Source organism: Chiroxiphia lanceolata, chromosome 26 (genome assembly GCF_009829145.1).
Source record: "Chiroxiphia lanceolata isolate bChiLan1 chromosome 26, bChiLan1.pri, whole genome shotgun sequence".
Lineage (NCBI taxonomy): Eukaryota > Metazoa > Chordata > Aves > Passeriformes > Pipridae > Chiroxiphia > Chiroxiphia lanceolata.
In genome coordinates, this window is record NC_045662.1 from 448,721 (window position 1) to 472,663 (window position 23,943).

A 23,943-nucleotide genomic window follows, 5' to 3' on the forward strand; every position below is an offset into this window, starting at 1 on the left:
GCCTTTTCCCTGTTGGTGACAAATACAGAGCTTCTCCTGCACCCAAGTTCTCTCCCTCTCAGGCATGACTCCCTGATTGTACCCCTCTCTCTCCCTTTCTACCCAACAGACTTTTTTTTCTGTGCTCCAATTTTGGAGGGAAGCAGGAAACAAGTTGTCATGAAAACTCAGTTGTCATCCACCCTTTTCATCTCCCTTTTTCCTGCACCTTTATCTTACAGAGTCTGTTGCCAATGTGCCCCTGGGCTTCAAAGCTGTGAAAAATTCGGGTTAGGCTGTGGTGAGTGGTCATAAAGGGAAGGAGCTGGTGGGTGTTCTCCAGCGTGTCCCCAGGTGTACCCACCTTCCCACAGGTCCTCCCACATCCCTCAGAGGCACATGGGCCATGTGTGGATGTCCCAGGTGGACTTAGAGCCCCACTAAGGCTTGTGAGTTGTTACAGCCACCCTGCCACGGTGTAGAGGTCCCTGCACTCTGATGTACTGATGAGCACAAGCATGTTGGAAGGGGCTGTCAAGCTGTCAGGGCCTCTGAGCTGCACTGAAGCTCCTCTGAGGGAAAAGCTCCCCCCTCAGATTTAGAATCACAGAATCATCAAGGTTGGAAAAGACCTTCAAAGTCATCCAGTCCAACCCTCCACCCACTGCAACCCCTAAACCATCACCCAGCACCAGATCCAGGCACCTCTTGAACACCCCCAGGAACGGTGACTCCATCATCTCCCTGGGCAACCTATTCCAATGCCTGACCACCCTAACAGTGAAAGCATTTTCTTTTAATATCTAATCTGAGTCTCCCCTGGCTCAGTTTGAGGCCATTTCCCCATGTCCTCTCACTGCAGGCACCGGAGAAGAGACTGACCCCACCCTCCTCTCAGGTGTTTGTGAAAGCGATGAGTTCCTCAGACTAAACAAGCCCAGCCCCGTCAGCCATCCCTCATAAGGCATGTTTTTCATGAGCCTTGTTGCCCTTCTCTGGACACACTGCAGCCCCTCAATGTTCTTTTTTAAGTGAGGGGCCCAGAACTGAACGCAGCACTCAAGGTGTGGCCTCACCAGTGCCAAGTACAGGGAAAGGATCACTTCCCTGGTCCTGCTGCCACACTATTATGGATACAGGCCAGGATGCCGTGTGCATTCCTGGCCACCTGGGCGCGCTGTTGGCTCATATTGAGGGAGCTGTCAACCAGCACCTCCAGGTGTCTTTTCTGCAGAACAGCTCTCGAGTCCCTCTTCCCCCAGCCTGTAAGTCAAGCAGAATTCTTGAGGGAGAGTAGAATTGCAGGGGGACTTTTCACAAGGTTGTGTAGTGAGAGGACAAGGGGGAATGGCTTCAAACTTCCAGGGGGCAGGGTTAGATGGGATATTGGGATGGAATTCTTCCCTGTGAGGGTGAGGAGGCCCTGGCACAGGTTGCCCAGAGAAGCTGTGGCTGCCTCATCCCTGGAAGTGTGCAAGACCAAATTGGACAGGGCTTGGAGCAACCTGGGCTAGTGGAAGGTGTCCCTGCACATGGCATGCGGTGGAACGAGACGGGCTTTCATGTCTCTTCCAACCCAAACAAATCTGGTGTTCTGTGATTCTCTGATCAATTTCGGTCCTATCAAAGCTATTCCCCCATCGGAATAAGCTTCAACAAATCCATCAATGCCTTCAAGCCCTGCTCCTCATAAAGTCTGTGCTCGGGTTCCTGGTCACACAAGGAGAAGGATAAGAAGAAAGGCTGGTTTGTACACAGGACCTTGTTTGGTGAGAGATGACAAATGTTGGGCAGGGTATTTCCTCAAATGAAACCCTTAGAAAATGTTCAAATTCATCTACCCATAGGCAGGTTTGGGGGACACGAGCTGGTATAGGGGAGAGGGTGCTAGAGATGGACCATGCAACATCTTCCCTGCCAGTCTGACAGGACTCCGGCCTGGCCGTTCATCCTCCCTTCTCCTCTGGGTCAGGAGAAATGGAAGGATTTTTCTGGATGGATTCAGTCTGTATAAAGGGTCTGTATAGAGATCTATCAGCAAATTCAGAAATCTGACACAATTCTAAGATCTTTCCCCACCACCCACCACGCTTTATAATGCATTTTCTCCCCTTCTTTCCCTGCCCACTCTATTCATAGCTCAGTCCTTCCTGCTATAACCAAAACAACTCCCCCACCCTCCCCAAGTGCAGGCTGTGGTGAGGGGGTGGGAGGGAAGGATGTACTAACCTCATTCCACTTTGGCTTGTGGTCTAACGTCTGCTGTTCTTTTCCTTTCCACAGCTTCTCCCCCTCCCTGCCATGTGCCACCCCAACCCTGCACCTCCACCCCCATTTGTGCTCCACTTTCCAGAGGAAGTGGTTTCTGTGGTCAGATGTAGATGAGCATCAAAAGGTGACCCAGATCTCGATTGTGGCGTCATGGAACTGGTGCTGTGGCCTCTTCCTGCCTCACCTGGGCCGTGAGTCCCTTTCTACCTCCTGTCCTGCTGTATTATTTCCTGCCTTTGCTTTGCTCTGAGGTTTTTATTCTCAAAATAAACAAGAAAGCACAAAGGGGACAGGGGCACATTGTGGTGGTGGGAGATTGCCAGCCTGATATCTCGAAGTGTCTTTGAACATGCCCAGAGCCACATTAGTCAAAATATTTAACTCATCCCCCACTTGGAAAATCCTGTCACTGGGGTCGTTTAACCTGAAAGAAGAAAGACTGAGATGTAGAAACGAAGGCAGAACGGTCCTTAACCCTTGCCCTTACAGCTGGGAGTAGGTTTGAAGTGCAACATAAAAAAATTAAGATTTAAAAAGTGATGTTAAAAGTAAATGAGTATGGAAAGTTTTCTCCCACATCCCTGAAAGTTGCTGGGATGAGGTCAATCAGTTGGAAATTTGTGAAATTCAGTTACTTGCTTTATAATTCAAATATTGTTTAAGCAGCTTCATCAAGCTGCTTCCTGGTGATTTGGCAGATCTCATCATGAGCAGAGTGTAAGCTCCAAGAGCTGCCTGGAATCCAGCACTTAAGGAGCCACAGGCTTCCTACATCTGGAGAGATACCAGAGTGACTGTTACGTCAAGGGAGAGACAAGAGAACAAATCCCTGAACATCTGTACTATAAAATAATCAGGGCAATAGACACAGAAAGGTTAAAGTTGTTCCTTGGCAGGAGGGGTCAGTAAGTTTGTCACCCTGTGATAGGCCACCTCCTAAATGGTCAGGGAAGCTCACTATGATAAATGGTGACCATGGCAAGAGACCGGTGAGACACTGTCATGTTGCTGCTCAGCACTGCAGGGTCAGATCCTGGCATGGTCCTCCCACATGGAGCACCAGGACTTTTGGCTAAAAGCATTTGAATCATGAGCCTTTATGAAATCAGCCCCATGTGAAGGCTGTGAATCCAACAGGGTGAGAAATACCCTATGAGGGGGAATCATCCCCACGAGTACAGCGAGGCTTTTCCCACCACTCACTTTGGGCACCAGTGTAAGGTACGAGCAAGGCTCAAGCTTGTGTTTCTGTCAGAGCACACTTCTCATTCCTCCCTCCAGAGGAATTTCTGGGGCTTCAGAAGAAGATGGAGAAACTGATGTCACAAAAGGAGAAAAATTCTTTTCCAGTCTTGCCAGGGACAGATGGAACCTGGAGGCAGAGGGCGATCTGTTGGTGTCACCACTGCAGAGCAGCTGCCTTGTCCTGCAGTGACACTCAGAAGTGGGAAAACAGTTTGAGATAAGACACTTCAGGCTCCTGTGTCCCCCACAGCAGCAGGCAGCCTGGACCCATGACTAGTCCTCTCACTGGCCAAGCATGTTTTACTAGCACAGAGTCTGCTCTTGGAGAAGAGTTCCCCTGCTCCACTCCTTCCCCAGCCACACTCTTCTCACATGGACAGAGCACGGATGTCCTGGAGAGGGAATCTGTAGCTCTTCCCACCCTCCATGGTGAATCCAACCCCTTCCCTCCTTCACCCCAAAGGCCAGGCTCATTCCTAAAGCCCAGCTGAAGGCTGAAGCAATTCCTCAAACAACAAATACAACAGACAAACAAGTTTCTCATTTTGGTAAGAATTGTTTAATAACAGCCAAAGGCCTAAAGAAATGCCAAGACACGGTGTGGGTGCCAATACAGTTCATGCATTAGCGGCATGTGAATGTCATAGGCATGCACTGTCCAAAGGTGGGCACATGTGTACGGGTAAATATTACAGTATATTTTTATGCAATGATTATAAAAAGAAGTTGGGAAACCTCAGGCTGTTAGACCTAAACAAAAAGAACAAAGGTGGTTTGTATTTTTACTGAATACAAAGCCAAATCTGAAGCTGGTTTAAATTCAGGAAATAGTAAGGCCAGATAGACTTCAGAAAATAATAATTTTTTTTTAATTTTTTTTTTTTTTGTCTGTGATAGTGAGGTGACAATTTCACTGAATTTAGGACTTCTGGGACACATAGCAGCACGTCCTTTAGGGGAAATAAGAGATTTCTTGCTCTGATCTAGTAAAGGATAGCAGGACATGATGCACAGCATCCTGAGAAAGTCTCCCTTTGCTTTTCAAATTGTTTTATTTGTACATGAAAACGTGGCTAGGGGGTGCACCCTAAGAGACATGCATACCCTGAATCTGCCAAAATAGGAAAAAATCACATTCAGGTGATATTTATCTCGCAGTTTTCAACAAGCAGCACTGCTCCAGGCAGAAATTGTCATTTTAGTGCAAGTAACAGTGATATTTGGCAATCTATATTTATAGCAATGTCTGCTGCCTGCAGAAGAGGTGAATGAACCATTCGGGGGGGCAGAAAGCTGCAAATTTTAAGCTTAGTTTTGAGTAATTTTGTAGCAATGCAAACAAAGCAATTTGGAATAGAATGGTTGGTGTGATATATAAGAACAACAAGAGATGTTCCTTGCACCAGGAATATTCCTGTGTTCACTCTTGCTCTCAATGGTCTCTCAAAGATTCCTCAGGAGATTTTTTTGGACTACACCATCCAGTTACTTTCAATTCTGCGACAAAAATAAAGGTATGCTAAATCATTATTTGGGTTACAGTCACAGCTGCTGAAGTGACCAGGCAAGAGAAAGAGAAGAAAGAGACACTGGGCCAAAGCAAATATATTAAGGTCTTATATTCAAGTCTCTCATCTGGAGACTGGTCAGGGGATAAATCTGACAGATGAATGCAGACAAGGGAAGGGATGATGTAGAAATAAAAGGGAGAGATGTCTTGAAACAAAAAAAAAAATTGCATATGGACAAGGAAAGGTACTTGAAAGGTGGGTGAAAATGGTCTGGCCAGAGAAGTGGATGAGTTTTACTGTTGGTAGACAAAAGGTGTATGGATAGACTGCATAAACAGATGTTCCAGAGTGAAGGAAGATTCATAACTGATGAACTGATCCAGATATTTTCTGACAGATGATTTCAGACCCCCCATCCATATTCACTTCTTTTTTCCACAGGAGCATTGTCATCACCACATTAAAAATTAATCCTTTCATTAAAATTATTTTCAGGCTCAGCTGTGATAAAGACAGTGTGTTCAGGTGTTCATCTGGAAAAACATCAGAAAATGAGAGTCACAAGAGCACTGAGACATCCTTGTTCCAGACAGATTAAAAAACTTCCTAATGAGGCTGCTCAGATGGAGTCAGCTGGTGGGACAGGGAGCAGGACTGATGGACTTTTATTTCTGCCATTCAATAACCACTTAATTATCCAATATGCAAGTCTGCCAGCCATCTAAATACTGTGCATTATGAACTCAGGATGCTGGATGTGTCCCTCCTCCCTCTCTCTAAATTTTTTTAAAGATGAGCAGGAGGAAAACAAATCTAAATTTTATTCATAAAACAAAATTGTATTTGGATTTTCTATTAATCTGAAGTTTGAAAATACATTGTTCTATTCCGGAGAAGCAGAGAGCCATCATCAAAAACACATTTTATGTTTATCATCGAAAATCTCTCTCTGAAAGGCTGATCAAATCAGCACATTTACTGATGAGTATTTCCCTGAAATGGTGTTTTGGAAAGATTTGCAAAAGCACAACTGTTCTGTGAGCAGGGCAAGCTCAGGGGCAGGCTCAGCTCCTTTGAACCGGCAGGAAGAGCAGTCCTTGGGCTGCAGCACTACTCATACACCCCCCAGCCCTGAGCTGGAGCTCAGCTTGCTCAGATGCACCACAACTTTAGTGCATCCCTGAGCACACACAGCAAAAACCGCCTGCTTAGCTATTGGTTCATTAGGTGTTTGTGCACCCCAAAATAAACCCAACTCTTCTGAAGTCTGAAAGGCAGCAGACAGTGAGGCTGACTCATATCAGAACCTGAAGCCCCCAGTGATGGGCAGTAGCTATTTGGTGAGTCATTGCAGGAACATGTGAACACCGGCTACACTGGTTGCATAAAATTACCAGCTTGGATCTGGAAGGCCACATTTACCCCAGGACTCCTAGCCTTGGTTTTTAAAGCCTGTGGGGCCCTTTGGGAAATTTCCAGTCTGAACTTTTTGGTCCAACAACAATTCTGCAAGCAGGAAATATCTGCAAAAATTTGGGAAAATATTTCCTCTAATCAGGCCAATCTTTACTACTAAAATGCTGTGTACATACCTGTCCTGAAGTGTAGGGACAGCCCTGTAACACAGACAGTGCTGGCACCTGCAAAGAGTAAAGACAAATTTAATTAATAACAGAAATGGACTTATTCAGAAGCTCATAATGATATCTCTGCTTAGAAGGGATAAATTAGAGTTTCTGACCATCAAAACCTCCCATAAACACTCTTTTCTGCTGTTTTCAGGGCAAGTATAAAATATGACGTAATTAAACTTCAGGGTCCCACTGGGCAAAGGAATGTCAAGGTTTCCTTCCACACTCCCCCTCAAAGTGTTTTTAAGATCTCTCTGCTGTGACTGTACCAATCTACTGACCCTTAATCTTTTTTCCACCAAAGAGGAAGAAGAAAGAAAAGAGGGGCAACAAGGCAACATTCTTCTGGACTGTGAGAGTTAATGGAGCATTGCTTGCATTGCTGGGAGATGTGAACCAGTCCTGCTCACACGAACAGCCCAGAGCCCAGAGCACCTCTGACCCTGCACACCCCCCCAGCCATGCCATTACCACTTTCAGGGCCCTCGCCCTCCAGTTCTCCAAAGCCCACATGACTGGCACCACACTGCATTTCATCTCTCCTGGCCCAGTAGGTTGACAGGTAGCTCGATTCCACGCTGTTCTCAGCTGTTGCCACCTCCACAACAGCAGATGTGGCCTTCTCAGCAGTGTAAAAAGTGACATTTTCAGGGGAGTAATCTGTGATCAGGCACATTTCCAAATCCTCATCATCTTTAGAGGTCAGCCTGTAGGCTGAAGGAGACGGAGGAGCTCCTGAAAGTAGAGAAAATAAGAGTCATTCGATGAGAGTACACATTCACAGTTCCTTTAGTCTTAACATACAGACCCTTAGAAATGCAGGTTCTTCCATTACTCCAGTGGGAAGTTGCCTGATCATAGGGATCTTGTGCTAGGACACCTTTAGAGAACCAAAGCTTCTACTGCAGATGATGCAGGAGCTACTTCTGTTGACTTAGGTTATGTGGGAGACACAGAGAGTGGTCAGGCAGGGCCCCTGGAGCACCTCAAAAGGCACTCATGAACATCCACACTCTGGATGTTCACATCTAACCTGACCATTCCTCTCTGGAACAACTCCTCAACTCTGCTCTGCAGCCTGGGTGCACTCAGGAATGTGTACAACAGGTGAGAGGGCACCTGAGCAACCTGGGCTAGTGCAAGGTGTCCCTGCCCATGGTTGGAACATGGTCTTTAAGGTCCCTCCCAGCCCAAACCATCCTGTGATTCTGTGATTCTTTCTTCACTGCTATGACATGTAATGTGTCTGGAGAGAGCTGAGCAGCCCAGGGCCATTCAGCCTGTTCTACAAAGGTTTGGTCAAATCCACCAGTGAAACCTCTCTTCTCCCCATGTCCTGAGGGGCAGTGGATAAACCACTAAACCTAAACAGATCTCAGTCATTTACCATGAGTCTCACTAATGGTGCTCCTACAGCAGAAAGGTAGAGAAGCCACTGAAAAGCAGGAGCACATGGCTGCATTCAGGGAGAGGTGGATGAAGTAAAAAAATGTTTCATCATGTTCCACCACTTGACAGCTCAGTGCCAGTTCTTTTTACTAAATTTTACGCTGCAGAAAGGGGGGTTGAGGAACTAAAGGCTGCAGATATAAGACACTTCATGTTCATTACTGTTTTCTTGCTTCAAACTCTGCTAGCAAGTCAGTCAGACTGGGATTTTCCACACATAAAAACACAACCTGTTCATATACCTAACTGATAAATATTGTAGAAATGCTGAAGACTGCGTAGCTCCTAGATGAAAAATTCTTAATTTCTTCCCATATGAGAGGTTTGGAATAAATCTCGGCTTCTAGAAACTGTCTCAAAATCTATCACTCAGATAAATGCTCTTCATCTGTTTGGTTGCCAGCTGTCAGCACCATAGAGAAACAGCCATAGTTCTCTATTAGGATGACATCAGAAAAAAACTAATCCACAAAGCCCAACGGTTCGTTCTCTGGCCCTTCTTCTAAATTACGGTTCATCTGTCCTCACTTTGCCCTGGCTTTGAAGAACCTGATGAGAGTCTTTTCAAACTATGAAGAAATACAGTCCAATGTGTGTTCTGACTCCCTCAGCCCCTCTTCCCACCTCGCATACTCCCAGTTTTGTTTTGGAAATTTCAGTGATTTTTTTTTAGGGAGAGAAAGACAGGTGTAGGTAAAAAGTTTGGTGATAGATCCTTGTATGAAATACAGAGGAACCAGGGTACATCACTACCCCAGGGTGCATGGAAACAAAAGAGAAGAGGAGGAATTGCTAGAGCTGTTCTGTTTCTCTCTCATCACGAGCACTGTGCTTTCTGAACAGCTACACATCTCTCCAAATTAGGGTGGTTTTCGCTCTTTCAATCTGTGCAATGCTTTGATCTCAAGCAGATAAAACAATAGTCTGTTTTTCACAAGAAGCTTCGGCAGTACCTGTTTTGCAAAATATTCATCTCTCGATCTTACTCAGAGTGGGGCTGCTCTTGCTCTGGTGCTGTTTGTAGTACTGATAAGTTCTTTTATGTATCTGCACACCGTTATGAAAGTTTGCAGATAGTTTTGGTAAATACCAACTACTATAACCACGGCACTGTGACCTGTTATTCTGTCTTAATGAACTGGCAGATGTGCTGGAGATGCTGCATATTTATGAACTCTATTTACAGGAAAGATTGGGAAGTGATTCATGTTACTCTGAGCTGTCCACACTGCCTAATTTTATTTTTCCTGAAGAATATTTTCCAGATGGAAGAACAGGAGTTGTTGGAATGCTATTCCTGCCCAGTTTACAGAGAAAGCTAACTCCGAGGCTGATTTCATGGAGAGAGCAGTAGAACCCTGTTCCAATATCAGACTGAGACCTCTACCTTTTTTTATTTTTTTCCCTTAAACAAGCTTCAGTAGAAATCCTGAACTGGTTTTAATACCCAGTTTGTATTGCACAGAGAATGATCTCATTCTCCATTCCCCCTAAGGCAAACTCTCTGAATCTCTGGTCACTCTGGAACTGGTGTGACAGAGGTCTTTGATGCTCTTACCATTTCTCAGTCTGAGACATGATATTCCACAGCTTGAATCAACCTGGAGCTATGCCCAGTTCCAGGGACGTCTGCACCCCTTCACACACTCATACAGGCTGATCTTGACCCCAGAGGAGCAACTCCAATGAATTAACAAGCACTTTAGTGATGTTCCCCATCTGTCCCCCAATGCAGGTTCCAAAAGGTCCTCTGTGAAGTCTGCATGGATGCTGGGATGGCTACAGCAAGACTAGATGAACTTAGATAAGACCTTTAATAGATAACTTTCAATGCTCTTGTCTGGAGACTCTCAGGTAACAGAAGCCAGGTCCTAGTCCAGCATTAGCCAAGTCACCCAGAGTAGAGACTCTGTGCAGAGATTCACCATTTGCAAATGTGAATATGCTCCTTCGCTGGCAGACTTCAGGCATAATTCTGTTCTCCAGCCAAAAAATGTTCTTTTTATTGCCTCTGTAATTATTCTTGGAGAATTCAAACTACCTAAACTATCCAGAACCTCTCTCACAAAGCATTTAAGGGAAAGATTTCTAGCTAAACTAAAACTAACAGTGACTTAATAGAGGAAGATACCCAGTAGGTGAAGAGATATCAAGTGTTTAACGGATTAAATAGTTCTCTAGTACCAAACCAGGATGAATCTGGGGCTTTTATCATGTGTTCACATTGAGCACTCCATGCTAAATTTCATGAGTTCTTACTACGCTGTTGGGAGCTAGGCGAACTACCATCAGACCTTCGAGATGCAGTCATCATCACCCTATATAAGAAGAAAGGAATTAAATAAGACTGTTCAAATTACCGTGGTATTACTCTGCTCTCCATTGCTGGCAAAATCTTGGCAAGAATACTCTTGAACAGACTATTACCCGCTATAGCAGAAGGAATTCTACCTGAAAGCCAATGCAGTTTCAGAGCCAATAGGAGTACCACAGACATGGTGTTTGTTCTCAGACAACTGCAAGAGAAGTGTAGGGAACAGAACAAAGGTCCCTATGTAACCTTTGTTGACCTCACCAAGGCTTTCGATATTGTGAGCAGGAAAGGTCTATGGCAGATTTTGGAACATGTAAATTGTCCCCCCAAGTTCCTCAAAATGATTATCTCACTCCATGAGGATCAGCATGGTCAAGTCAGATATGGCAATGCACTTTCTGAGCCCTTTCTAATAAAGAACAGTGTGAAACAAGGCTGCGTTCTCGCACCAACCCTGTTCACCTTCTCCAAAGGGCCACAGCAGACCTCGAGGATCAGGACGGTATCTACATTCGATACCGTACTGATGGAAGCCTTTTCAACCTAAGGCGACTGAAGGCCCACACCAAGACCTTAAATCGTCTTGTCTGGGAGCTGCTTTATGCTGATGATGCTGCCCTTGTTGCTCACACAGAAGCAGCTCTGCAGCATTTAACATCCTGCTTTGCTGACGCTGCTGAGCTCTTTGGGCTGGAACTCAGCTTAAAGAAGACAGAAGTTCTCTATCTACCTGCACCTCAGGAAGTCTTCCATCATCCCCATATCACCATTGGCCAATCAGAGCTCAAATCAGTCCAGCAGTTTAATTACCTAGGTAGCCTCATCTCCTCAGATGGTAAGATTGACAGAGAGATAGACAACAGGTTAGCAAAGGCATATAGTGCCTTTGGAAAGCTTCACAAAAGAGTTTGGCAAAATAAACACTTGAAGAAAAGTACAAAGATCAGTGTTTACAGAGCCATAGTGCTGACTACTCTCTTATATGGTTCCGAATCATGGGTCATCTACCGCCACCACCTGCGACTCCTAGAACGCTTCCATAAACACTGCTTCTGTACAATCCTAAACATCCACTGGTCAGATTATGTGACCAATACATCTGTTCTAGAACAAGCAGCAGTCACAGGTATTGAGGCCATGTTGCTGAGAACACAGCTGTGCTGGGCAGGGCACATCTCCAGGATGAAGGACCCACCACCGCCTCCCTAATCCTCTTGCTTTATGGTGAACTTGCCACCGGCTGCCACAAGAGAGGAGCCCCGAAGAGAAGATACAAGGACTCCCTGAAACAACATCTCAGCCTTGGCCATATTGATCAACATAACTGGTCTACTCTGGCCTCAAATCAGGAGGTCTGGAGACACACCATCTATAACGCTGCTGATGCCTTTGAGAAAGCACTCAGGATCACCCTTGAGGAGAAAAGACAGCGCAGAAAGAATCGTGCCTTGCAGAATTTACCACCTAGGGAGTCTTTCTGTTGTGCCTTTTGCAACTGGACATGCCTGTCTCATATTGGCCTTTTTACCCACCAGCATGTTTGTAACAAACGTGTGTAGAGACCTTTCCCTAATCTTCATTCGCAAAGCCCAGCCATGACATTGAGAAAAAAATGAAATGGATTTTTCTTAAATTTCATATTGGGAAGCAATACCCTGTTTCTGTTCATGCACAGATCTGCTCATGCATCACCCAAACCATAGGAGAGACTTAGTATGATATGTCCCAGGTGACTGAGATGGCTTAACCCACCCATGGGACAGTTGCCTGGAAACAAAAAGACTTGAAATGTCTGCCCATGAACTTCCTGAGAACCTCTGTCTTTTTCACAAGATACTTTTCCATGCTTTTTCTTCCAAAATCAGACTGAGTTTTAATTGCCAGATCAAGTTTTCAACTTTATATGCCAGAGATTTAGTTTCTTAAAAAAAAAAAAATCCTAGAATCATAGAATGGTTTGGGTTTGAAGGAAGCTTTAAAGCTCATCTAGTTCAATCCTCAATTCAAAAAATGTCAACTAAATAAAAGAAACTTTCTAAATTAGGGATTAACTATTAATGTAGCCCCAGACAAAAAAAAGTGCATTTGTTTAATGAATAAAAAGCTCAAAAGAATCAACCTGATATCCCTTTCTAAGAATAGGTAAAAGTTAATTTTTTGTTCAAATCAGAAAGTCAGAAGAACTTTTGATCTCACTCTTGTGGAATTGCTTCAGGCATGTCTAGTTCACACTAAAATAATATCCATTCCCAATCAGTCTGTTTAATGCATACATTCAATTAGGTAACTTATTTGGGATCATACCTTTGTGCTGCTTCTCCCAGCTCCAGTATTCCATATCCCCCGGTTTGAATCATTGCAAATACTGTAGTCTAAGTCACCTGGGACATTTCTTCACAGTGCAGTGTGAAACTAAGACTTGACTATGAACCCAGAGGTATCTCTGATTTTTTTCCCTCTCTGACTAAGGCAAAACACTGTTACTGTCAGACAGGACTCAGAAGTTAATGATAGACCAACATCATTAACCTGAGACAGTGAGGATGCTCTCTCACTTCCCACTATTCCCAGTGTCCCTGCTCGACCTTCGCAAGCATCCTGCTGAGAAAGAATCTTGGATTCATTTTCTTTCGGCCTTCACTCTTCCCTCTACTCTTCGTCAAGAGTTTATGCTCATTCTCCATGAAAGCAGAGCTATTCAGAGACCCTGACCAGAGGACACTGCTCCTGCCTTTACACCTTGATAGCCTGTCCTTCTCCAAATCTTACACACTTGGTTTGACTTTAAATCTGATCCCTCTTCCAAACACGAATTTACTGGTTTTTTGAGTTTCCCACTCAACAAGAAGCCCCAGTTACCATAAGAATAACCAGGCATGACAAGAAATTTGGTTCCCCTTCCAGATGCAATCTTTGTACTTCCCGACAGCTCACACTGTAACAGTAGTTGTTGCAAATATGGAAGAGGACTTTATTTTTGGGTTTTAAAACCAAAAGATCATTATATATTTTCTTAGGCTAAGACTTGGAAAATCCAGGCTTCAAGTCCCTGCTATGACTATTAAACCTGTGTCAACATCACCATCTTCTCTTGCTGTTTTCTCCTGCAGTGGGTCACTGGCACACCACAGCCAAGCACCCCTTGCATTCCAAGACAACATCTCTAGTCCAGCTGGCTTTTGTCAAGGGAAGCTGAAAGGAAGTTAGAATATGCTTCCACCATAGTCCCTACTCCACCCACCCAATAAACACCAGTCCTGGTGTTAATATGGAAGAGAAAGCTCAAACTTACTTGGGGTAACAACAAGTTGGGTCCCAGTTCCAAATGTGAGTTTCAGGTATCCCTGGTTGGCACAGTGGTGTCAACCTCTACAAAAGTGTGGGCAGGTTTTCTCAATGCTTACTGACACCCAGGACAGCAGAGCAGGGAGCAATGATGAAACATGCTGGTTTAAGATACCATTAAAGTACCAAATAAATCTACTAAAAAATGATCAGGATCAGAAACACAGAGATCAAATAAAAAAATATTCATTCATTCGCTGGTTACAATTGTGTGTTACATCTTTTGGGGCAATAAAAAGAACAATCTGCTTTTCCATCTGCAACACCACCTAAAACTCCAGTTCCCTGAGACATGATGTTAAGGGCAACAGCCTGTGAGTCCATGTTTTTTCCTGAATATTTACTACCCTTGATCACCAACAGCATTCTTTTCTCTAATGTCAGCTTGTATCCTCAATCCCCATAATTCACATAGTTCAGGAAACCTTTGCAAGGACTCCTTTTGACCTTGGTTATAGTTCTCTCCTTACAAGTTTCAGTGGCACACTGTGTCCCTGTCCAGGTCTTAGAGCTTTATAGGTGGTTGCAAAGGCAATCTGAGCCTTCTAACTCCATTACCTGGGGTTTCACATGCTGAGCTCTGCAGTAGCCAGAGCAAGTATTTACACATGGCCTTGCAGCTGCAACAGCTCAGCAAACCTGGGTTCAAGTCACAGAGTCCACTTGCAATATTTGTGGATAATACAGTGTCTGTACATCAGGCAGACCAGCTAAAGTCCAGTTCTCTTTCAAGAGTAATATTACAAATGTTGTAGTGCAAGGTTCCTTGATGGGATTCTGATATGAGCAAAGACTGAAATGGTGATAATCACCGTAAATGGAATCAAAGATCCGTAGAGTTGTTTGGGTTGGAAGAGACCTTTAAAGGTCATCAACTCTCCTGCAATGATGAGGGACATCTTCAACTAGGTACGATTACTCAGAGCCCCATCTAACCTGACTTCTAATGTTTTCAAGGGTGGGGCATCCACCACCTCTCTGGGCAACCTGTGTTGGTGTTTCACCACTCTCATAATAAAAATTTCTTATTTAACTCTAGTTTGAATCTACCCTCTTTTAGTTTAAAACCATTCCTCCCTGTTCTCTTGATACAGGTTGTGTTAAAAAGCTTGTCACCATACTTTTCGTAAGCCTGAAAGTACTTATAAATACTGAAAGGCTGTAATAAAATCTCCTTGGAGCCTCCTCCAGGCTAAACAGCCTCATTTCTCTCAGCCTGTCCTCCCCCTAATCATTTCTGTGACCCTGCATCCACTCCCACAGGTCCATGTCTTTCCTGTGTTGGGGGCCCCAGAGCTGAGGCAGCATTGCAGGTAGGGGGGAGGTCTCACCAGAGCAGAGCAGAGGAGAATCACTTCCCTCAGCCTCCTGGACACGCTGCTGGACATGCAGCCCAGGACAGAGTTGGCTTTTTGGGCTGTCAGTTCACATCTCTACCTCATGTCAGGCAATGCAAATATTATAAATATTCTTGCGTTTCAATGACTTATATAATCTATGACTTTTCTTGAGGGCAGTGGAAGTGGCATGGATAGATCCTTAGGGGAGAACAAAGCCACATGGCTGACTTGGCAGAAGAGCAAACCCTGGCTTTGTCTTAGCTGATCCCAGGACTGCAATGGACGGAGGAGCACTGAAAGCACATCCTGCCTGCACCTGCCTCCAGGAAGGGCTGCTTGGACACCTGCCTGAGCTAAAGGTTAAGGTGGGCTACGCTGCCATTGACAACTGCCATTCCCCAGATCTTGGTGTCTATTCACAAAAAAATTGCATTAGTCAAAAAATCAGGATAAATGTACTTGGAAAAACCAGAAGCCTTGTTCCAAATCCAAATGTGAGTTTGTAGTTACTTCCATAGTCACACAATAGCACAGGCCTCTACAATATCCAGAGTAGTATTGAACGAAGCCTTCAACGAAGAAATACTCCACCAAAAGAAATCCTCTTTAACTAGACAGATCTATTTATCTAGGACTTTTCTTCTTATTGGCTTTCTTTCCATGTGGTATATTGCATCTGTCACACTCCCAAAAACCTGTTCTTTAATATTCCCCTCCACTGTATTTGTCCCATTTCTTCCAGAAAGCCACCTGTATCACAACATCTATTCTTCGTCTTATTCCTCATTTATTTAGTCTGCCAGTCAGGTTCCTCTCTCAAAATTAGTTTATTTACTGTTACTTCACACCTCACCTGGGGACTGATGGTGCAGTGCAACCTCCATCATCCCATTCTCTTGGATTTCCCATCTGAATTAGTCTAGAGTGATTCCAGAGCAAATATGCCATTTAGTTTTTCAGTAGAAAGCACTTTTTTGTGTGTTATTTCTTTGTGGCAGAGAGACCATTGTTCATTCTGTCATTAAACACTGAGGTTTCAGGATGCATTAGGGAAGCTCTGACAGTGTGACCAGAGTAAGACCTGGAGCAGTTCACACAGATATGACCATAGTGGTAAATCTGGAGACATGTAAATTAATTCAGGTAGAGCTTTGATTTATAGCTCCTCTAGCTTACTGATAGCTCCATATAAACCTGAGATTCTCATTTCTCTCAGATGCTTTTGAACAGGGTCGGAAGGGTCATTTGAAACAAGAGCAATTTCTTCAGAAGTTTTCAGAATGAACACTTTCTTTATGCTGCTGGTTTTTGTAACTTTCAGAATAAAATCATGGTGAAATTATGTTAACAATTACTACAACTTAAAGAAAGTGAAAAATTGCTTTTCAAGAGTAAACCTAACCTGTTTATATATTAAAGAATCCTAAATGTATTCTTAAGAAATTTGGAAAAGTTGATATATTTACAAAAAATATTGATATCTTGGGATCTGTCTTGCCCTTTTACAAAGAGTTTCAGACAAGAGATAGGGTGTGGAGTTTTGAGGGGACTTTTTTTCGTATATTTGTGGCAGCAACAGTCAAAGCACACATTTTTCCACACTTTTTTGTTCAGAAAAAAATATTTTGGAGTCAGGATCACCTTTCTATCCTTCCACCAAAGTCATTCACTAACTAACTTTGCTTCTTTCCCTCTTTCCACTCCATCTAGGTGTCTATGCCATACCCAATTTTATGGCTTTCACACTGTTCTCCAACAGTTTCAGATCCTCACTTTTAACGTGCTCCAAACTTCACCTGGATGTTGAAGGGCAAGATAAATTCCCAGTACTCAACACTACCTGGTTGTGATTACAAACTCGGTATCATTCTCAAGGTTGTTTTCTGAGCTTCCTGAGCATCTTGAATTTATATAATGTCTCACAGTGACAGAAAACACTCCCTCCATTACAGCTTGAGGATCTCCAGAGCAGAGACCCAACATGTGTATTTTTTGCATCCACATACAGTTATGAGTCTGGTTACCTCTAAGTATTTCTATCCACACACTGGAAAAGTCCTTTTTACCTCCTACAGCTTTACGTAACCAGCCTCACCACTCTGTATTTTGCTGATCCATGTTGTCTTTCATAATTTCCCTTTGCTTCTCCTCTACTTGAGGAGTTTGATTTAGGAGCCCACTTGCTCTTAGCTTTCCAAGGAAAATCCTCTTGCACATGTAAAACTTCTACTATGGCTGGTTCATCACTGGGAATAGGGAGGGGAAAATATGTATGCAGCCATGGAAATCACTTGCTCTTATACCAGTTCCAAATTTATAGTCCTGTTGCTAATGTAATGTGAGGTGACAAAATAGGCAAAATAACTTGTAAACTGAATGAAATACTGCCAAGAGAAATCCCATCTGAGAACTCAGACATACCTGGGGAAACCACGACTTTGGTTCCAGCTCCAAATGTAAGTTTGCCAAAACTCCTAGTATGGCACTGTGACACAGTGCTTTGCAAAATGGTACTCTGAGATGTACCTGTGCTGGATGAAGACTTGAGAACATAGAAATGCAAGATTTCTGTTGGAGGTATCTAACCAACATTACTGGCCACCACCTCAGAACCTACAGTGAAATAAACACTTCCTTCAGTCACATTCCTCTGCCTGGTTAATTCATCATCTGTTTATGGTTTCTTCTGTCTCCACACAGCATCTGTCCATCAGTGCGTGCAAACACAACTTTCCAGGCTCTGACTGCTGCTGTTGAGTCTCACCAGTCTGTGTTACCTTTCTGCTCTCTTATCTTGCAATGTCCACCTTCCTTTGCAGACTGCACTTCATGTTGTAATAATCCATACTTAGAATCATAGAATCATGAAATTGTTTAGGTTAGAAAAGCCCTCTAAGATCATAAAGTCCAACCCTTCACGCAGAGCCACCATATTCACCTCTAAACAATACAATTTTGCAATTTGGACTGTCCAAATACCTCCTCCCAATTTGCACAACTCACAGGAAAGCTCCACAGCTTGTGCCACTCCCATCACAGCTGTGGACCATCCCTGCTGCTCTACAGTTCCCAGCAGATACAACAGTAACCTACAGATCACTGTTATTACTTGTTGGTAAAGGCCTGAACTGCATTTTGCTACTTTCTTGCAGACATTAACCTTGGCTTTGTGTGGATTGAAGTTTTCCGCTGGGCTCAATGTCCAAAATCTCAGAAATCTTACTTTTCTTACACATCTCTGCTCTTAAATTTCACTTACTTTGTTGTCGCTTTTCCCCTGCTTGGATGCATATCTAGTGCACAGCAGTTAAGCAGAAAGTCTACCACTTCTTTCCAGGGAATACTAAACCCATCTAAAATTGCTCCACAAAGCCACTGCACTATTATTTCTACAGCTGAAGTCCAACATTGTCTATATTGAGTCCCTCTTGACTCAGAGGAGAGACAACTCACCTGGGAAAATGAGAAGTTTGGTTCCACTCCCGCAGGTGAGTTTTACCCACCCTCCCGAACCATCACTGTGTGACAGCTCATTACAAAATGGACCTCTTCATCCAATCCCCTCAGGGGCTGTTGGAGGGCTGGGATCTATTCCATCCTGGATCTGCCTCTGAAAGAGGTTGTAAACACCCAAACACATTTCCATAGATCTCCTTTAAGTTCTCTTTGCCAAACACTTTTCTTAATTTTTGAATGAGTGTGAATAACTGGTCTTGTTTACAGTCACCTAAGATGGGAAGAACCTACTCCTGAGGGTAGGTTATCAGGCAACATTTTATGATCCCTACCCCAAAGGCTGGTTGTACTGGAATGGAAAAAAAGAGTTTGAAATAAGAACCTGAACACAGCCTAGGCTCAGGGTCACTGATGCACTCCACCTTCCCAGGAGTCCAGACTTCCAGCTACAGGAGGCATGTTTGCAATGCTAGAGGTGCTCCACTATTTAAATAATTGCTCTACATTTCAAGTAGGCAGTTCCTCATTGCCAAACCACAGCAGAGCCCCAGGACAGAATTGGCTGAGGTTGCAACACTCAGGCATTGACCCACTCGTTTGGCAAGGTGGTGACTTGAGTCCCTGAGCCAAAGGTGAATTGGAGGTTGTTCTCAGAACAGCAGAGGACAGAAACCCAGAGAGTTGGCTCCCAGCTGGGAGCTACACCTCCCCCAGGGGGGCTGTCCTGGCAGCCTCCTCACTTATACCCTGGGCAATCAAGATGCCCACTGGAAGTGGAAACCTGCTGCATTCCTGCAGAGTGGTTCAATGGGGGACAATCTCACTTGTCTATTTTGGGGTCCTTACACTTCTGTCTGTCTGCTCAGTGAGATTACTGTCCTCCTTTCACTGTTCACACCTCAGCCAGGCTGAAATATTATAGTGCTCTGCATCTTTTTCTATCTGATCATGCTCAGAAGAACAACCTACCTACATACAGGTATTTCACAGCACTATCAGCCAATGTGCACAAACCATGATCGGAGACCTGAGTGAGTCAACTGAAAGTCCTATGTAAACAACAGAACTGAACCCCTTTACATTTCCTCTACCACTGTCTGCAACCTTGCTCAAATACTGAGCACACAAGCTGGTCAGTCTGCACGTCCTAAACCTCTCCCCTGTTCCTGTGGGCTGCTGGACTATCAGCATGTCAGTGCCATGTCCATAGTACATTTCTCTAAGCAGCAAATCCTCCACCTGGAAAAACTTATAGGCACAGGAGTATCTTGAAATACAACCCAAGATCTCCTTCTCATGTGTAATGTGACCCAGTAACACGAAGAAATTCTACAGTGTGCTCCAGGGAACACCCAAAGATTTTCAAAAATGAAACACATGAAGGCTGCACTCACTGGGCTGGATGGACAATCTGGTCCCTGAGCCAAAGGTCACCTTGCTGTAGCTGTCCCACAGCATTTCCTTCCCTAACAAAAAGCCCAGCAAGGCAGAGCAGCACCTCTTCCCCAGCCTTTGCCCAGCCATGCCCATGCTCACAGGGGCAGCAGGTGTTCCCACTACAACAGGAGACCACCGGGATGCAGTGGTACATGATGGGCTGCCCACAGGACATTTGTGAGCAGGTGTGTGACCACTCTGTCCATTCCATTCCAACTGAGATCAAGAAGGGTGAAGACACACCCCATGCCCCCACTCTGATTGTAGGATCAAGGACACTGTTGGACTATGAGGACAAACTCTGAGAGGCTGCTGCTCGTGCTCAGGGATAAAAAAGAAAGGATCTCATGCAGGTTCACCACCTCAGACTCCTCATCAATGCATCTACTGCATTCAATGAAATTACAACTTCCCCTATCAAAGATGACCCAGACTCAAAAAGTACATCTCCAAGACACTCCAGTGGACACTCAAAGACTTCTGACCAAGAACACAGAGGAAAGTTGCACACTCACTGGGCTGGATGGACAATCTAGTCCCTGAGCCAAAGGTCACCTTGTTGGAGCTGGAGCCAGAATCTCACAGCATTTCCTTCCCTAACAAAAAGCCCAGCAAGCCACTGGGGAGCAGCACCTCTCCCCCAGCCTTTGCCCAGCCATGCCAGCGCTGGGGGGACAGCAGAAGGTGACACAATGCAGGAGGTCCCTGGGCAGGAGCAGAGGCTGACATTCTGAGTCAGTGGGAGGAGGTCAGGGCTGGGGCCAGAACTAAGGGGCACCCACCACACCTCCTCCTCCTCCTCCTCCTCCTCCTGTCCCCACAGGGTCTCCAGGCTGTGTCCTGGTTTGCTGTAGGAGTGGCAAATCTCTGCCATGGAGAGAGAAAACCTGGCTGATGGTACACGTTCCCTGGGGATCAGAGAGCTTTAAAAGGATCAGGAACTTGGGCCTGGCCAGCCAGCACTTCCTGGGCATCCCCAGGAACCTTGTCCCACTCCCAGACAGGTCCCAGTGGGAAGCACCATTGCTTGCATGCTGTTTCCTGGAGCAGCGCAAACCCTGCTGAGTGCAGGGACATCAGAGAGCCAAAGGACTACCGGATCCACTTCAGTGTGGATGGGAACAGGTCTCCAAAGTGAAGTGTCAGGTCTCTGCGACACACACACCTCCCATCCCTGTTCAGAGGGAAGACAAATATGGGAACAGGCAATCAAAGAAGCTTTGACACTGTAACAGGACACATGGGAGGACAAAGCAGGGGGACATGTGGGAAAACCAAGTCCAAGGGACACCTGGGGAATTGCAGGTGCTCCGGCATTGGGCTTCCCAAAATTCTGCCCCTCAAAACAACAGAACAAGGTGAGAATGAACCAATTCCAGTCTGCAGGACAAGGGGTTGTTTACCTGGAAGGACAGAAAGCACTGTCCCCTTCCCCAAGGTGACTCTGCCTGCGACATTTACACCCTGACACATTTCATTACAAAAATGTCTCTGTCAGTCCTGCACAGGATCTCAAACACAAAGCAGCTGCATCCAGGCACCAGCAAATCTCCCTCACACAACAGGCTCCAGTCTCGTGACGTTCCCTGGAACAAGGCAACATCTATTCCTCAGCTCCCCCACACTTTTCCAAAAACCATTTCCCTTTGCCATTCCTAATTTTTAGAACCCCTGAGACACAACTCCCATCCATGGCAAAGCTTTTCCAGAATCATGGGGACCTGCTCCTGTGCAGAGACCTCATGGAAATTCCCAAGGTTGGGTGTAGGTGGATTTCAAAGGTGACTGTCAGACCAGTTGGTGCCCATGGAACTGGGCACATTTCTGGCAGCCCAGACCCAGATCCATTTGCTGAGGAAGAGAGAGTAGCTTGGGAAAGAAGGGACAAGTCAGCAGATTCTATTCATATCCAAGGGATGACTGCTCCAGTCAGATCAAGGTATGTGCTCAGGGAGGTGGAAAGAGAGGAGAGGGATAACAGAGCATAGGAATTCCCACCAGCTGGGCAGCACTTGTACTCACTGGATTTCACAACCAGCCGTGTCCCTGTCCCCAGTATCACTTTATAGTTCCCTGTGTCCACACAGTCCTTCACCCCCTAACAAAAACCATCAGCTCTCCTGCCACTTGCTCCTCCAGGGACCTCCAGGAGATCGGCTCCTTCCAAGCAACACCAGGCCTTTGAAGCCAGGAAGAACTGCAGCCTTGGGAAGAAATCTCTTGGCAAGCTCATCCACAGGAGGGATGACAGCTGGGATTGTGGTGTACACAAAAGCATTGTTAATTCACCCTTTTCTCTGCAAGGAGAAGCAGCCAGGGCTGTGCTAGAGAGAGCCATCAGCATTCCATCTTGATTTTCACTGGTGTGGATGAGATGAATTGTATATCCCTGAGCAAGAGGGCTCAGAACATCTGTCTACTTATGTGAAAGGAGAGAGCAGGAGCTGGCAGGGATATGTAGAAGGAGTAAATTCGTTGTTGAGTGAAGCTCCCTTCTGCTGCCAGAGAAAGCAGAGCAAAATTCCTCACAAATTGAATCGGCTTCCCTCCACTACCCCAACACTAACTGATGACCTAAAACTGTTCCATGCATTAGAGCAGGAAAAAGCTTGAAAACTTACTGGGATTTATTCTTAGCTGAGTTCCACCTCCAAAGATGACCTTGTTGCCATAACTAGTCACACAGTGTTTGCCTTCACAACAAAAACCCTGTCAGTCTCTGTGTAGGTTTATTCCCTGGAAAGCTGTACTTTGCTGGCTGGGCACTTCTTTTAAAACCTCACAGTTGGTTCATCCCTTTCAGCTCTGGCAGAGATGACCCCTGAGGCATCTTTGTCCCATGTCGAGGAAAGATGCAGAGTTATGATCACAGCTCCTCGCTCAGCCCTGGGAAAATGGCCCTAAAATGCGACACCTTCTCTCAGGCCTTCCTACACACACTGTGCACTGTCAAAATACTTTCCTTGCTCCTGGCTGCTCCCTGTCTCTCAGCCCCCTCCCATGCACAAACTCCATCCCTGTGTAGACCACTTTCCAACACAACCCAAGTGTTTTTCGCCAAGTAACGGATATACCTTTCCTATCCTCACTCCTCCAGCTACCTTTCTATCTACCAGGTTTCACCTTCAGCTGTGTCTCACTCCCAAAGGCAACTTTCCAGTGGATGCTGAATTCACACTGTGACTCTTCCATGAATAAAAACCACACACCACTTTTACTCCAGAAAGCAGTACAAGATTTCCCACAGATATATATAGGGATATCTTCTTAGTCGCATTCCTCTGACCTCTCCAGGTAAAACCAATCAAGAAATACATGCAGAGGGAGTTCCAAACACGTGCCCAGGTGGGCAGATGAGAGTCACCCCCACTGACAGGGTGACCAGGTCCCTCTTCCTGCTCCGTATTTCAGCCAACAGGACACTTAACAGGGATCTACTCACTGGCTTTCACAAAAAGTCTGCTACCAGGCCCAAAGGAGAGTTTGCTAACACCTGTCCCTGCAAAGTGCCACAACAGGGCCAGCTTTACCAAAACCCCACAGCTACCAGGAAGGAAACACCCAGAAGACACTGACATTTGGCTTTGCCAGCAGAGGCTGGAAAAAACAGTAAAAGATAAGGGAAATCCCTAATTCCTGAGCTACAACAACATCCTCCTCCCCTCCCCAGGCTGACATAGAGCTACTCTCCCTGCGACAGGGTCCTTGACCACAGGGTTGCGCTGCCTGGAGCCCCTTCCAGAGCATCCAGGGCTGCCCAGGGCACAGCTGGTGCGACTCAGGCACTTCTCTCAATCTCACAGATTTATGTACCTTTGCAAAGAGCTTTCCCCCTTTCCAAATACAAACTTTTTGCCCAGCCCACAGCAGCTCACAGCTTTTTCATTCCCAGAGAGAGGGCACTGGGATCTGTGTGCCTTCAGAAAGGCTTCCTAAGATTTACACCCCGACATTATAGCCTTGGA

The 23,943-nt window shown here is 45.3% G+C and overlaps 1 gene segment (V, D, J or C); it reads right to left on the bottom strand.

The window, feature by feature from the left end:
• Positions 1–4,044: 4,044 nt before the first annotated feature.
• The window catches only part of LOC116798714, a 61,171-nt gene continuing 41,272 nt past the window's right edge, over positions 4,045–23,943 (bottom strand). The window contains 4 exon segments of the C gene segment in view: positions 4,045–4,992; positions 5,433–5,539; positions 6,599–6,646; positions 7,109–7,372. Coding sequence covers positions 4,987–4,992; positions 5,433–5,539; positions 6,599–6,646; positions 7,109–7,372 — 425 coding nt within the window.